At 45.8% G+C, this 14,109-nt stretch overlaps 1 protein-coding gene across 3 annotated transcripts in view; it reads left to right on the top strand.

Annotated features, from left to right (window-relative positions):
- The window catches only part of LOC124254864 (poly [ADP-ribose] polymerase tankyrase-like), an 85,521-nt gene that overhangs the window by 57,730 nt on the left and 13,682 nt on the right, over positions 1–14,109 (top strand). For all 3 annotated transcript variants that reach the window (XM_046688718.1, XM_046688719.1, XM_046688720.1), the window contains 6 exons: positions 3,916–4,085; positions 4,898–5,003; positions 5,222–5,391; positions 6,279–6,423; positions 7,609–7,730; positions 13,622–13,718. In XM_046688718.1, coding sequence (XP_046544674.1) covers positions 3,916–4,085; positions 4,898–5,003; positions 5,222–5,391; positions 6,279–6,423; positions 7,609–7,730; positions 13,622–13,718 — 810 coding nt within the window. The remainder of the gene's footprint in view (positions 1–3,915; positions 4,086–4,897; positions 5,004–5,221; positions 5,392–6,278; positions 6,424–7,608; positions 7,731–13,621; positions 13,719–14,109) is intronic.

Here is a 14,109-nt window from a genome sequence, read left to right as displayed (position 1 = left end):
ACTACTGTCTCACCCTCCTACTCTGTTACCTTCTCACCTTACAACTGTACTACTGTCTCACCCTCCTACTCTGTTACCTTCTCACCTTACAACTGTACCTTCTCACCTTACAACCTCTCTCACCCTGTACTACTGTCTCACCCTCCTGTACTACTCTCACCCTACCTTCTCACCTTACAACTGTACTACTGTCTCACCCTCCTACTCTGTTACCTTCTCACCTTACAACTGTACTACTGTCTCACCCTCCTACTCTGTTACCTTCTCCTCCACTCCTAACCTTTACAACTGTATTCACTTCACCTATGCTTCACCTTTTACTGTACCTGTCTCACCCTCCTACTCTGTTACCTTCTCACCCATCTTCTCACCTCCTTCTCCACTGTCTCACTGTCCCTTCTCACCTCTTTTGATCTTTCTCCTTCTGTCTCTTGATCATTCTACTGTCCTTTCCTTCTTCCGTACCTTCCTCAACCTATGATCTTCACCTTACCAACTGTCCTTCTCCCTTCTCACCCTCCTAATTTCCTTTTACACCAGCCTTCACTTTCAGTCTCACCTTTTTCACCTGTATCTACTGTCTCACCCTCCTACTCCTCCTGTTTTCTACTTCTCTTCCTTGTCTCCTCCTTACTTTTCTTCTCACTCCTCCACTCCTACTCTCTGTTACCTTCACTTACAACTCTCCTTCTCAACCAGTCCTTGTATCTTCCTCCTTCCTTCCCATCACTCTGTTACTTCTGTCTCTCCGACCTATGATCTTCTCACCTTTACAACTGTCCTGTTCCTCTCTCTTTTACCTTCTCTCTCCACTGCCTCCTCCTGTACTTTACTCTTCTCACCCTCCTTCTTTACGAAACTTCCTCCTTCTTGTCACCTTTCCAACTGTACTACCGTTCCACCTTCTCCTCCTCCTTCCTTCCTCACCTTTCTCCTGTCCTTCATCTGTCTCACCCGTCTGGTCCTTCCTTCCTTCACCTTTACAACTTACTTCTGTCTCCACTCCTACTCTGTCTTTCACCTTGGCTGTCTCCACCTCTGTCTGCAGGTCTTCCGTACTTCCAGATCTTCTCACTTCTACAACTTCACTACCTTCTTCACTCTCTTACCTCCTTCCTTACTTTTCACCTCTGTACTTTAATTGTCTCAATTCTCCTCCTTCTTCTGTCTTCTCACCTTTTAACCTGTAATTTACTGTTCACCTCTCGGTTTCTTGTCTTCCTTCCTTGTCTCTAACTTCTCCTGTTCTCCTTGTGTCTGTCTCTCCTGTGTGTCTGAATCCATTGTCTTCTGTTTCTTACAACTGTACTGTGTCTCACCCTCTGTGTCTCCTTGGCTCTGGCTGTGTCTTGTTCTTCTCCTAATTGTACTGCCATCTTCTCACCTTGGATCTGTGTTATCTTTCTCTCTGTTCTTTGACTTTGTTACCTGTGTCTCAAGCTGTGCCTCTTCGTTCTTTCACACTCCTTATCTTCTCTTTACCTCAACTGTACTGTGTCTCACCCTCCTAATTCATGTTAAACTGTACTTGTCACCTTCCTACTGTGTCTCTCTGTCTCTCTTAATTCCCTAATTGTCCTTCTTCTCACCTCTTGGTCTGTATTCACTTGTTCTTGGTTTCTGTGTCCTTGTCTCTCACCTCAGTCCTTGTTACCTTTCTCAATTTTACAATCTACATTGTTCATCCTAGATCTTCTACCTATGTCTCCTCCGATCTATGATTCTTTTTCCTTTACCTTTATTACTCTTCCTCTGTCTCCTTCCTTGTTATTCCGACCTTTCTTTACCTTACAACTAGGCCATCTTAATTCTCCTTTTCTATTATCTTTCACCTTCCTTGTCTCCATGTTCTCACTTACAACTTGTGTGTCCAGGATCCTTCATCTGTTACCTACCTTGTGTACTACTGTTCTCACCCTCCGACTCTCTGTGATGTCTCACCTTACTGTACTTGCCTCCTAATCTAACCTGTACTACTGTCTCACCCATCTACTCTATTACCTTTCACCTGTGGAACTACTTGTCTCACCTTCCTACCTTTCATTCTTTCTTACAACTGTGTCTCTCCCAATCTCTTTCTCCTTACAACTGTACTACTGTCTCACTCCTGTACTGACCCCTTTCTCACCCTACCTTTAACTGTACTACTGTCTCACCCCTCTACTCTGTTACCTTCTCACCTTCAACTGTACTTTGTCTCACCTTGTTACCTTTCTCAACTGTACTACTGTCTCACACCTCTTACTACCTTTCTCACCTTTTACTGTCTTCTCTCACCTCTACAACTGTCTCACTACTGTCTCAATTCTCCTACTCTGAGTTACCTTCTCACCTTCTAACTGTACTACTGTCTCAATTCTCCTACTCTTTTATCTTCTCACCTTACAACTGTACTACTGTCTCACCCTCCTACTCTCTTCTTTATCTTCTCACCTTACAACTGTACTACTGTCTCACCTCTCCTACTCTGTTACCTTCTCACCTTACAACTGTACTACACTGTCTCACTTGTCTCACCCTGTTACCTTCTCTACAACTGTACCCTGTCTCACCCTCCTACTCTTGTACCTTTCTCACCTCACAACTGTACTACTGTCTCTAACCTCCCACTTGTTATCTTCTCACCTTACAACTGTACTACTGTCTCAATTCTCCTACTCTGTTACCTTCTCACCTTACAACTGTACTACTGTCTCACTCACCTTTTACCTTAACTGTACTCACTGTCTCTCCTACTCTTTTGATCTTCTCACCTTACAACTGTACTACTGTCTCACCCTCCTACTCTGTTACCTTCTCACCTTTACAACTGTAACTGTACCTCCTACTGTCTCACCCTCCTGTACTCTGTGATCTTCTCACCTTACAACTGTACTACTGTCTCACCCTCCTACTCTGTTATCTTCTCACCTTACAACTGTACTACTGTCTCACCCTCCTACTCTGTTACCTCTTCTCACCTTACAACTGTACTACTGTCTCACCCTCCTACTCTGTTACCTTCTCACCTTACAACTGTACTACTGTCTCACCCTCCTACTCTGTTACCTTCTCACCTTACAACTGTACTACTGTCTCACCCTCCTATTCTGTTATCTTCTCACCTTACAACTGTACTACTGTCTCACCCTCCGAATCTATGATCTTCTCACCTTACAACTGTACTACTGTCTCACCCTCCTACTCTATTACCTTCTCACCTTACAACTGTACTACTGTCTCACCCTCCTCTATTATGACTCTTCTCACCTTACAACTGTACTACTGTCTCACCCTCCTCCTAATCTATGATCTTCTCACCTTACAACTTTACTACTGTCTCACCCTCCTAATCTATTACCTTCTCACCTTACAACTGTACTACTGTCTCACCCTCCTACTCTGTTACCTTCTCACCTTACAACTGAACTACTGTCTCACCCTTCGAATCTATGATCTTCTCACCTTACAACTTTACTACTGTCTCACCCTCCTAATCTATTACCTTCTCACCTTACAACTGAACTACTGTCTCACCTTCCTACCTTCATCTCCTTCTCACTTACAACTGTACTAATGTCTCACCCTCCTACTCTGTTACCTTCTCACCTTACAACTGTACTACTGTCTCACCCTCCTACTCTATGATCTTCTCACCTTACAACTGTACTACTGTCTCACCCTCCTAATCTATTACCTTCTCACCTTACAACTGTACTACTGTCTCACCCTCCTACTCTGTTACATTCTCACCTTACAACTGAACTACTGTCTCACCTTCCTACCTTCGTCTCCTTCTCACCTTACAACTGTACTACCGTCTCACCCTTTTTACCTATTACCTTCTCACCCTACTAATGTATTGTTTCGTGTCCTATGATTTACAATTTCTTGTCAGTGGTTGATTATGACATGATTATAATTATGTGTCCGCAGAAACAGCCCAAATATCAGCCCACCACTGTGACAGCCAGCATGAAATGGTCCAGTCCTACACCGTCTTTCCATGAAGATGCTGAGAGATTGGTGGAGAAGGTTGGGAAGCCCATGGATGTTGAGGAGGAGTATGTGGCCAAGATTGACTCCAACTGTACTGTCCCCAATGGGTGAGTTGACTGACGGGATTGATTAAAAATCTCATGTTGTAATATATATAAATGTTTGATTGTGTGCAGGATTAAGAAGACAGCTGTCACAAGAGTGGGCATAGACCATGTGACAACTGTGCTAAGATAATGTGGATTCACATCCACATCATGATAAGGTCACTTTTAGCTCAGAACTACACACCACACAGGCATGCTCTATGCGTATGCAACGCAATGGACATTATTACCCAGGATAACCCAAGCTGCCTTTGAGGTGCTGGAAGATAAATAATCATATGACTTATCCCACCCGGGTACCCATTTTCTGCTGGGTGGACAGAGGCAGTTTTGAACAAACTCACAACGTTTTGTTGAGGGGTAATACTGAAGTCCTAGACACTCTAAAGAGTCAAGCTGCAAAACGTGGTCGCCCATCCAATTTGTGACTTGAGCTCACTTTAACGAAACAGAATAAACAGGTGTGCAATGTTTTTGCCCAGAGTTCAGTAAACAAGTCTAGAGGAATATGATTTTGTATTAATATGTCGAGCAATGAAATTCTAAATAAATATATCCCAGTAAGCAGTGTCAGTAAGCAGGTCTACAGTGAGATTGTTGTAAACCATTTGAAACGAATGAGGATGTGAAAGAGAAAGGAGGCCAGTAAAGCATTTAAAAGCAAAGAGGTCAGTAAAGAAGTAAAGTGGTCATAAATATTCATAAAATGGTCCTCAAGATTTAGAAAAATGTAAATCCAGAGTTAAGACTTCTGGAGAAAGGAAGTTTGGAAAGTGAAAGGTTACCATGGTTTCCAATTGTTTTGTTTTCAGGACATTAGAGAAGGATGAGGAACAGGACCTGCTCTATGATGTCCTCCTTACCAAGGTTGACGTCAACTTGGGCGTGTATGGACTGTACAACTTTTACCAGATTCAGGTAATTTACCAGGATGGACACAATAGTTTCCATAGAGCAAAGCTGACCTTTGTATGCATTGATCCTTTGTTGAGATTCCGATCATCCATGCCATCCACTGTGGCTTTCCCATGTTCAAGGTTTTACTTTTTAAATAAAACCTTGGGGTAGAGTTTTAACTACAAAGTCTTGAGGTCTTGTCATCTGAACCTCAGCCAGTTTATCATTATTTTTTTCAGCTTGTTCATCAACCAGGCAAGGACCTGTTTATCCTGTTTACACGATGGGGTCGTATCGGGGACAGCGGACAGTACCAGCACACCCCATACCAAGTGAAGGAAGAGGCTGTCAAAGAGTTCTGTAAAATATTCCGGGCCAAGACTGGGAACAAGTGGACAGATGTTAAAAAGTAATGATTTGCTGCTTTTTACTTCAGAATGTCTTATGCATATCCATGCTACCTGAACTAATTTTGAAAGATATTTGTTTTTTAAAAAGATCATGACACTTAACGGCTAGTTTATTATTTGCACAGCTGTAAAAAGGACATATTCTTGAGGAAGGCATCACAATTGTCATTGCAGAGTTGCCATCTGTTTGATGGAATCTTTGGTTAGCCCCACAAACACTTTTGTTTGCAGTTTTAATTGTATGGTAAATATATCTGATATGCAACATTTCAGGCTTTTAATGAAAACTTAAATCCTCTGATATGATTGAAATACTGTTCAGAATAGTGAGCTGATGTTGAAGATGGAGGGAAAGTAACAACTGACAAAGTATATCACATTCATTGGGGCTGGGTAGGCCTACTGCCCTTTTCTGAATGGAGTTGCATCCCTTAGCTGTCTCAATGTGCTGATTGTATTGTGAATCCCCATGAAAAAGATCCTAATCCTGTCTTCATCTTGCACAAAGACTAGTATATGGAATGGGGGTTCTGGACTACCCTGTACTGAATTCAGGATGAAGTGGTCCAGAACTGATCTCTCCATCCGCTTCATCATTTTACCAAAGTTATGAAATTCTAAGACATGCATGTGTCACTTGAGCTTTCCTTATAGCTGACAATGTGAATAAGTGAGTGAGTTTAGTTTGATGTCGCTTTCAGCAATATTCATGCAATATCATGGCGGTGCCACCAGAAATGGGTTTCACGCATTGTACCCATGTGGGGAATCGAACCCGAGTCTTTGACATGACGAGCAAACGCTTTATCCACTGACAATGTGTCATAGTATTGTTGATATAGCTGAGAGAAAGAGACTAACAACTAATTCTCTGTTACAATGTAGTTTTTGAAAACAAACCGAGGAAATATCGTATAGTTCACAACAAGGAGAGACGTCAAGGCCACACTCAGACTGACATTGAATTCAAGAACAAGTCAACCATGAAATCCAAGCTGCCATACCATATAAACAATCTTGTGGAGGAGCTGGTAAGAAACCTTAAACGATTTATTTCATGAATTTCTCACATGATTACGTTCTGTAAGTTAATGTCCTTATGAATATCCTGTGAGCTATTATATTAAGGTTGTTGGATTTAGTGGGATTCTCTTTTACATTTTGGATTGAAAATATACCCAATGATACCTTAAACTGTGAAATGAAAAAATGAATGGAACATAATTAATCTTAAATAGGATGACATCCACTATGAGGTTTTCTAGACTGATCACTTGTCGGTGTACACAGCACACCACTTGTCAAGATATACCATTGTTGTTTTAAATGTTTTTTAGGGATGAAAAATAATGTCATACATCCAGTTTTATTTCCCTTTTAATTTGCTGATATGCCATAAGACACATCATTTTAACATACACAAAGAAGGCAATGTGGTATTTAGTTTGAAATTTATTTTAATTTTTTTGTTAAATTTGAAATCTGATTAAATGTGAAACATATGGGGATCCATCTTGTGCCAATTAATGATGTTTGCTAGTCTGTTAGTTGAAGCATTTCTAAAACTATAATTGTTACATATGGGGTTTCATCTTGAGCCAATTAACGATATCTGCTAGTCTGTTTGTTGAAGCATTTCTAAAATCATAATTGTAACATGTAGGGATCCATCTTGTGCCGATTAATGATATTTGCTGGTCTCTTAGTTGAATCATATCTAAAATCATAATTGTAACTTATGGGTATCCATCTTGTGCCGATTAATGATATCTGCTAGTCTGTTAGTTGAAGCATTTCTAAAATCATAATTATTTAATGTAACTATGCAAATAAATGATAAAGGGGTCAGTTTGCATTTTATAGCGTTTGATTCACTTTTTGCACCTTGCAAAATTTATGCTTTACCTTTGAGGTGTTCAGGAAAATCACCCAGCTGTTTCATAAGTAGAATAAATAGTATTTGCAAATAGCTTTAAAAATGATTTACCAGTATCTGGATATCAACTGTATTTGTATAACTTTAGTTCAGACTAGTCCAAATAGCCCTGTGTGTGCGTGCATGAACACACTCACAAAAAGTACATTCACATCTACATGTGCACTCTATCTAAGTACACCATTTATCCCATTACACATTACCCTTGATCAATGGCACATGGTTATTGTGTGAGGCATGAATGTTGCCAAGATCTGACCAATGCTTCTATTACTCTCAGACCAATGTCAAGTCCCTGAAGGCAGCTCTAAGCAAGGAACCAATGGATACCAGCCTCATGCCGTTTGGATGTATGCAGAGAGACAGGCTTCTCAAGGCTAGGTCACTGCTCCAGAAGATAAGGTAAGTTTGTAAGGCAATCAATATTATTGTCCCCCGCCGCAAGGTGGAACAGGGGACTATGTATTCACCAGCGTCTGTTCGTATGTCCTGATTCTTGTTAACGTGATATCTCATGAACTGTTCTATCCAACGTCTTTAATTCTTTTTCATAGAGATCGTCCTTGGGGTGCATATATGCATTTTCTGCGGCTGAAAATGTCATGTGACAGTTGTATCAATGTTTTAATAAAAATATTGTACAATAAATAAAAATCGTTTTTATCTATTATACGGCCCCCACCACGTGGAGTTACCTCCCTGCTACGCATGCGCAGAAGTTTAGCGTGCCACGTGGTTGAAATATTGCGTTATTAACCAAGTATATCATGTCGCATGGTCGCATTCACGTAATTTTCAATGTTTTGTACGTGTATATTTATGCTGCTGTGTTCCGCCGTTAGCTACATGCTTGTGTGTTTGCTTTCAGGCGTTTACTGGATGTACTGTCTGCGGGCAGAATATCCCGAAAAGTGATAGGCATGAGAAATGCTTGTGCTGTTTAGAGAAAGCGGGGCATAACCCTGAAATCACTCAATTGTTTCAGCAGCGCATGGACTCCGTGAAGTCCCTTGTTCATGAGTCCGTGGAGGTCTCCGCCAGGAGTTCCTCGCCCACTCTGAACAGGGGACCGAGAGTCTCGGGGTGGGATTGCTGAGCCCGGCTCGATCCCTTAGCCTGGAGGCGACTGTTGATCCTTTGCCTTTGGCTTCGGGTCCAGAAGCCTCGGCTACCCCGGAGGGGGAGGGCTCGCTCCCAGTCCCCCTCTCGGTGCTGGCGCAGGATCCGTTGACGATTCCTGGGGTTCCGGTCCCTGTGCCACCCCGCCCCATTAGAGCAGAGGAGCCGGTTCTGCCCGGTCTTCCTCCCGTGTCTCGGGAGAGGGGTTCGAGTGTTGTGTCGGTTGCCGGAGCGGGGAGTTCTTTCAGCTCTCCCCTTCCTGCGGCGTCTGTGGCTCGGCCTCCGACCGGGTCGGGCTTCGGCTCCTCTTCACGAGGAGACCCGAATTCTGACTCGGGCTCGGGTGCCGAGTCTATGCATGTTGGGGAGGTCGAGGAGTCTGAGGGTACTTTCCGTTTCTCGTCGGCTCTCCTGGAGGTTAGGCAACATATTGCCGAGTATATACCCTAAGCCGCGGTGCTGACATGTCGCTCGGACTCAACTGAGTTCCGCCTGCCGGGCGAGGCGTTTGCCCCTAGGCAACCCTCCCTGGTGCAGGACGTGATGGATCCCCTCCTGGTTGGGTCACGCCTCCGGTTCGATTTACCAGAACTCGTTAAGAGGTACCAGCTGGGGGATGATTCTCTGTTCTTTGTGCCGGTGGTTGACGAGTGCGTGTTCACTTTGGTCGCCCTCGGGGGAGGCTCGGCTTCCTCAGGTGCAGCTCCGGCTGCTAAGCAAGGGCGGTTAATTCCACCGTTTGACCAAGCGGGCGCCCCCCTGCAGCAGGCATACCGGACTTACGAGAATGCCATGCAGCAGGTGCGGGTGGTGGTCCACGAGGCCTACCTTTCCTCTATCCAAAGGTCAGCTCTGGAGATGGAAGGGAGCACTGGGGACGTTTCCCCAAATGTTGTTCTGCTTCGCCAATTATCCGAAGTACAGGCCCACCTGACGCGAGACTCTTTGCGATCTGTCGCGTCTACGGTGATGTGTGCAGTCGTGGGGATGCGTAAGCTGTGGCCGTCTACATCCCGTTATTCGGCAGCAACATAGCAGACCTTGCTGGCTCTTCCATTTCGGCTGGGAGCGACGTTATTTCCGGGGGCACAGTAGGTCATTCGGGAGGCTGCTGCAGCAGCTACCTCCTTCAAGGACTTTAGGGCCTTGTTAGAGCAACCGTGGGTTTTTCGCTCCCGCGCTCCCGTAGTGGGTTCCTCCGGGGCCCAGCCTATGCCCGAGTCTGCCGTCTGGCTTCAGCCGCTGGGCAGGGGTAGGAGGAGGAGCCGTCTCGTCAAAGGTAAGGGCAAGGAGCAGTCCTCTTCGGCAGGCTCCCAGCAGCCTCTCTTTATTCCTGCCGGAGTGGGAGAAGGCTACCAGCCACGCTTGGGTGCTATCCATCGTCAGTGTCGGCCATCTACCACTGTGGAAGCGAGGCCCGCCAGAGTTGACCGGCATATGTCGCACTCCGGTGCCATCATGTCCGGTCAAAGCGGGTATATTGCGAGATGAAGTTCAGGCTTTGCTGGACAAGTCCGCAATAGAGCGCATACCACTGGGCGAGGAACAGGCGGGGTTTTATTCAACGTACTTCCTCGTTCCGAAGGACGGCGCGCTCCGTCCCAGTCTCAACCTCAAGGGGTTGAATCCCATGCTAGAGGTTCCATCCTTCAAGATGGAGACACTTCGCTCGGTGATCTCCTCTGTTCAGCCTGGCGATTGGCTTACGTCGATTGACCTAAAGGATGCGTATCTACATGTGCCAATTCCTCCATCGTTCAAGCAGTACCTCCGCTTCTCATACGACGGGATGTATTACCAATTCACGGTGCTCCCCTTCGGCATATCCACTGCCCCCAGGGTGTTCACCAAGCTCATGTTAGTGCTGGCTACCCTCGCAAGGTCACAAGGAAGGCGTTGTTACCCTTACCTAGACGACCGGTTGCTCAGCACTCTAACTCAGCCAGAGAGCCTAGATTCTACGCACATGGTGATAGACATTTTAGTTCGACTGGGGTGGATCATTAACCTAAAAAAATCCGACCTGGTACCCACCCAGGACTTGGTTTTTCTCGAGGCGAGGTTCACAAGACACAAGTATGGGAGATGGTGTCTTCATTCATCTCCCAGCCCCAGGCACCAGCGCGGACTTGGCTCCGTCTACTGGGTCATATGGCGGGAACTATCTTTGTCGTGTGGCGGGCGGGGTTGAGGATGCGCCCTATACAGCAAACTTTGGTGAGTCTGTGAGGCGTCACTCGGAGGATCTAGAGCAGTGTCTCACAGTCCCCGGGTGGTTGTCTCCTCACCTTCAGTGGTGGACCAATGTCGGGAATCTCTCCAAGGTGATCCCTTTGGAAATCCTGACGCCAGCTCTTACAGTTCAAACCGATGCGTCCCTCACAGGCTGGGGGGGGTGTTCTGGGCAGTCTGTCGGTGTCCGGACTCTGGTCCGAAGCCGAAGCTCGCCTTCACATCAACGTCTTAGAACTGAGAGCTGTGCGGTTGGTTTTCGAGCGCCTCCGGGAGCATGTTCAGGGCCAGGTGGTTCGTCTTCAGCTGGACAACTGTACGGCCATGACATACATCCTGAAGCAAGGCGGCACGGTGTCCCTAACGCTCCTTTGGGAGACGTGGGAATTTCTATTCTGGTGCGACCAGTGCGACTGTCAGGTGCTTCCTGTTTATCTCCTGGGCCTGGAGGACATGCCAGCAGATGCTCTCTCTCGCCGGATCCTGGCCCTACACGAATGGATGCTCGACCGGCAGATATTCGGAATTTTCTCCCAGTTGTACGGATCAGATACTCATGTTCTGCTCTCGATTACCGGACCAGAGGGCGTTGGCTTCCGATGCCTTCCTGCTGGCTTGGACGGGCAAGGTGCTGTAGGCGATCTTGCCTCTACCACTCATTCCCCGGGTCCTCTCCCAGCTGTCCACCCAGCCACCTCGGCTACTTGTGCTACTGGCACCGCTATGGCCGTCACAGAGCTGGTTTCCGGTAATTCTCAGGTTTTTGGCTCAGCCTCCTGTTCTATTACCTTTGCAACTGGACATTCTCACTCAGAACGTTGCGCCATACCCCAATCCAAGGATTCAGTGGGTGGCTTGGCCTCTGTCAGGGTCTAGCCTTGAAGCACGCGGAATTCCTGCAGCAGTTGCAGAAACAATTCTGGCTTCGAGGCGGGATTCGACAAACGTTCAATATGAGGATAGGTGGTCCCGCTATGAGCGCTGGTGTTCAGATAGGGGGATTGCAGATCCCTTTCTGCGGATTTAGTCCGAGTATTGGAATTTTTGCAAGCTCGTTTGGAAGAAGGCTTGGCAGCTTCGACCATTTGTGGCTACTCCACCCGTATTTCCACACCCCTGTCACCTCTTCTGGGGCAGCACCCTCTTATGCAGCGCTTTTTAGCTGGCGCGGATCGGGTTCGACCTGCTGTCAGGCGAACCAGCCCACCTTGGGATTTGTCAATCGTGCTAGATTGGCTGTCCGGTCCTACGTTCTCACGTCTATCGGCTATTTCCATTCAGTTGTTAACATGGAAGACCATATTTCTGGTGGCGGTAACATCTGGGCGAAGGGTCGCCGACTTACATGCTATGTCGGCAGACCCAGCGCTGACTGTGTTCCATCCAGATCGTGTCAGTATTCGCCTCCCCAATACTTACCGTCCGACAGCTCCTATTGAACTTCCTACTCTTACCCAGCCTTCCACATCGGGGACCTCTGCAACGAGCACTCACCCGTTGGATGTCCGTAAGACTCTCAAGGTCTATATCAAACGAACACAAGGGATCCATACGGGTACCCATCTGTTCTGCTGTTACGGTGGCGGGAAGGCTGGCATGCCGGCTAGCAAACAGACCCTATCACGCTGGCTTGTATCGGTCATTTGTTTTGCTTATCAGGCTAAGGGCAAGCCTCCCCGTGAGGGGTTGAAGGCTCACTTGGTCAGGGCAGTGGCCACGTCAAAGGCTTTTGCATCGGCGCTGCCCATTGAAGAGATATGCCCTGCCGCTATTTGGAGCAAGCCTAGCACTTTTATCAGGCACTATCAGCTCGATACACATTCACGTGATCGTGCGCGTTTTGGCCGTTCTGTTATCTCCAGTGGACAGTGTCCTGCCACCCTGACCGAGTTAGTCTTGGTTATCTGGACAGTTGACGCTGCTTTCAATTGTGCATAATTGATATATCCGCTGTGTACATATCTAACCACTTTCGATTTCTCTCATGAGATTATGGTCGGTTGTGAGTTGGTTTTCCCCCTTACAGTGCTCTCTAGTAGATCATGATGTGGGCAGGTTTTTTTATTTTCGCACTGTGTGCGAATTGCTATGCTTAACCTATGAGGTTTGGATCTAAGTACTTATCCTCCCTGTCGGTTACCCTCCCATAATGCCTCTCGCGGATGCTTCGGGACATGTGACAGGTGAGTGTTGTGGTCTGTTACATTCTTCCTAACGTTCGCTATTCATGTGTACTTTGACAGAATTCCCTCCTCTCTAGCCTCCGGTCTTTGGGAGTCTGAGTTAATGCATATATGTACCCCAAGGATGATCTCTCTGAAAAAGAATTAACTAAACCTGCAGAGGTTTCCAATTCTTTGAAGAGAGTCGTCCAATTCTGTTCACTGATTTATTCAGCAGAAGGAATGATGATACGTGCCTAGGTGCTTACCTGGTTGGCTGCGCATGCGTAGCAGGGAGGTAACTCCACGTGGTGGGGGCCGTATAATAGATAAAAAGATTTTTATTTATTGTACAATATCTTTATTAAAACATTGATACAACTGTCACAGGACAATTTCAGCCGCAGAAAATGCATCTACGTTACCCAAGGACGACTCTCTTCAAAGAATTGGAAACCTCTGCAGGTTTAGTTAAATTTATCTTTTTTGTGATTCCTTTGTGTAGGGTGGAGAATGACAGAGGGGGATTTGACATGGGGGCAATATCCCTGGAGCAATAAGCAGCCTTGGGGGCAATAATCAGCCTTGGTTGGGTTTTTAGGGGTGGGGATGGAGGTGGGTGTGGGGCTGGAGGTTGGAAGTGTACATGTATTTAAAGCTTGTCCTGTCATAAGAAACTTAATTGAGTTTATGAATGACAGGGTGTTTAATAATTCATTGAAGCTGTAGCTGCCCTGGTCTAACTGCAGGTGTTGTGAAGCTTATGCTCTTCTGTTTCAGTGTGTTGGTGGAGGAAGTGGCTGGATATCGAACAGGGTCAGGAAGAGAAGAACAAACTGAGCAGAAGAAGGAGAGATATCAGGCTAACTGTGAAGAAGTAATGATCCAATATGTTTTAACTTTGTTTCCATGCTACCATGAACAGATGAGAATGAATACAAATGTTTCAGCTGTACATCAGTTGTGTCTTGTGATTGTCATACATGACACAAGTTGTCATAATTATCCCCACAATGTTGTGTTTCTTGGCTTAGCAGCACTTTCCAAATAAATAGAAAAGAAGATGCACTTTGTGTATGCCTCTGATAAGTATATTCCCAAACACTACATGTGTTAAATTTCACCACTTTCTAAAAAGCATTGTATGTTCATAGCCGATTGTCATCAAAGTATTCTATCAGGGGTTAAAAAAACTATGTGGTCTGGAGTACCAGTTGTTGGGCTTCCAGTTTTGAGGTATGATAGATGCTAACTTTATGTGCTGGCAA

This window comes from Haliotis rubra, unplaced genomic scaffold (genome assembly GCF_003918875.1).
Source record: "Haliotis rubra isolate DU_JTF1 unplaced genomic scaffold, ASM391887v1 Scf585, whole genome shotgun sequence".
Classification (NCBI taxonomy): domain Eukaryota; kingdom Metazoa; phylum Mollusca; class Gastropoda; order Lepetellida; family Haliotidae; genus Haliotis; species Haliotis rubra.
Note: the sequence above shows the minus strand (reverse complement) of the source record. Positions and strands in the feature narration are given on the sequence as shown.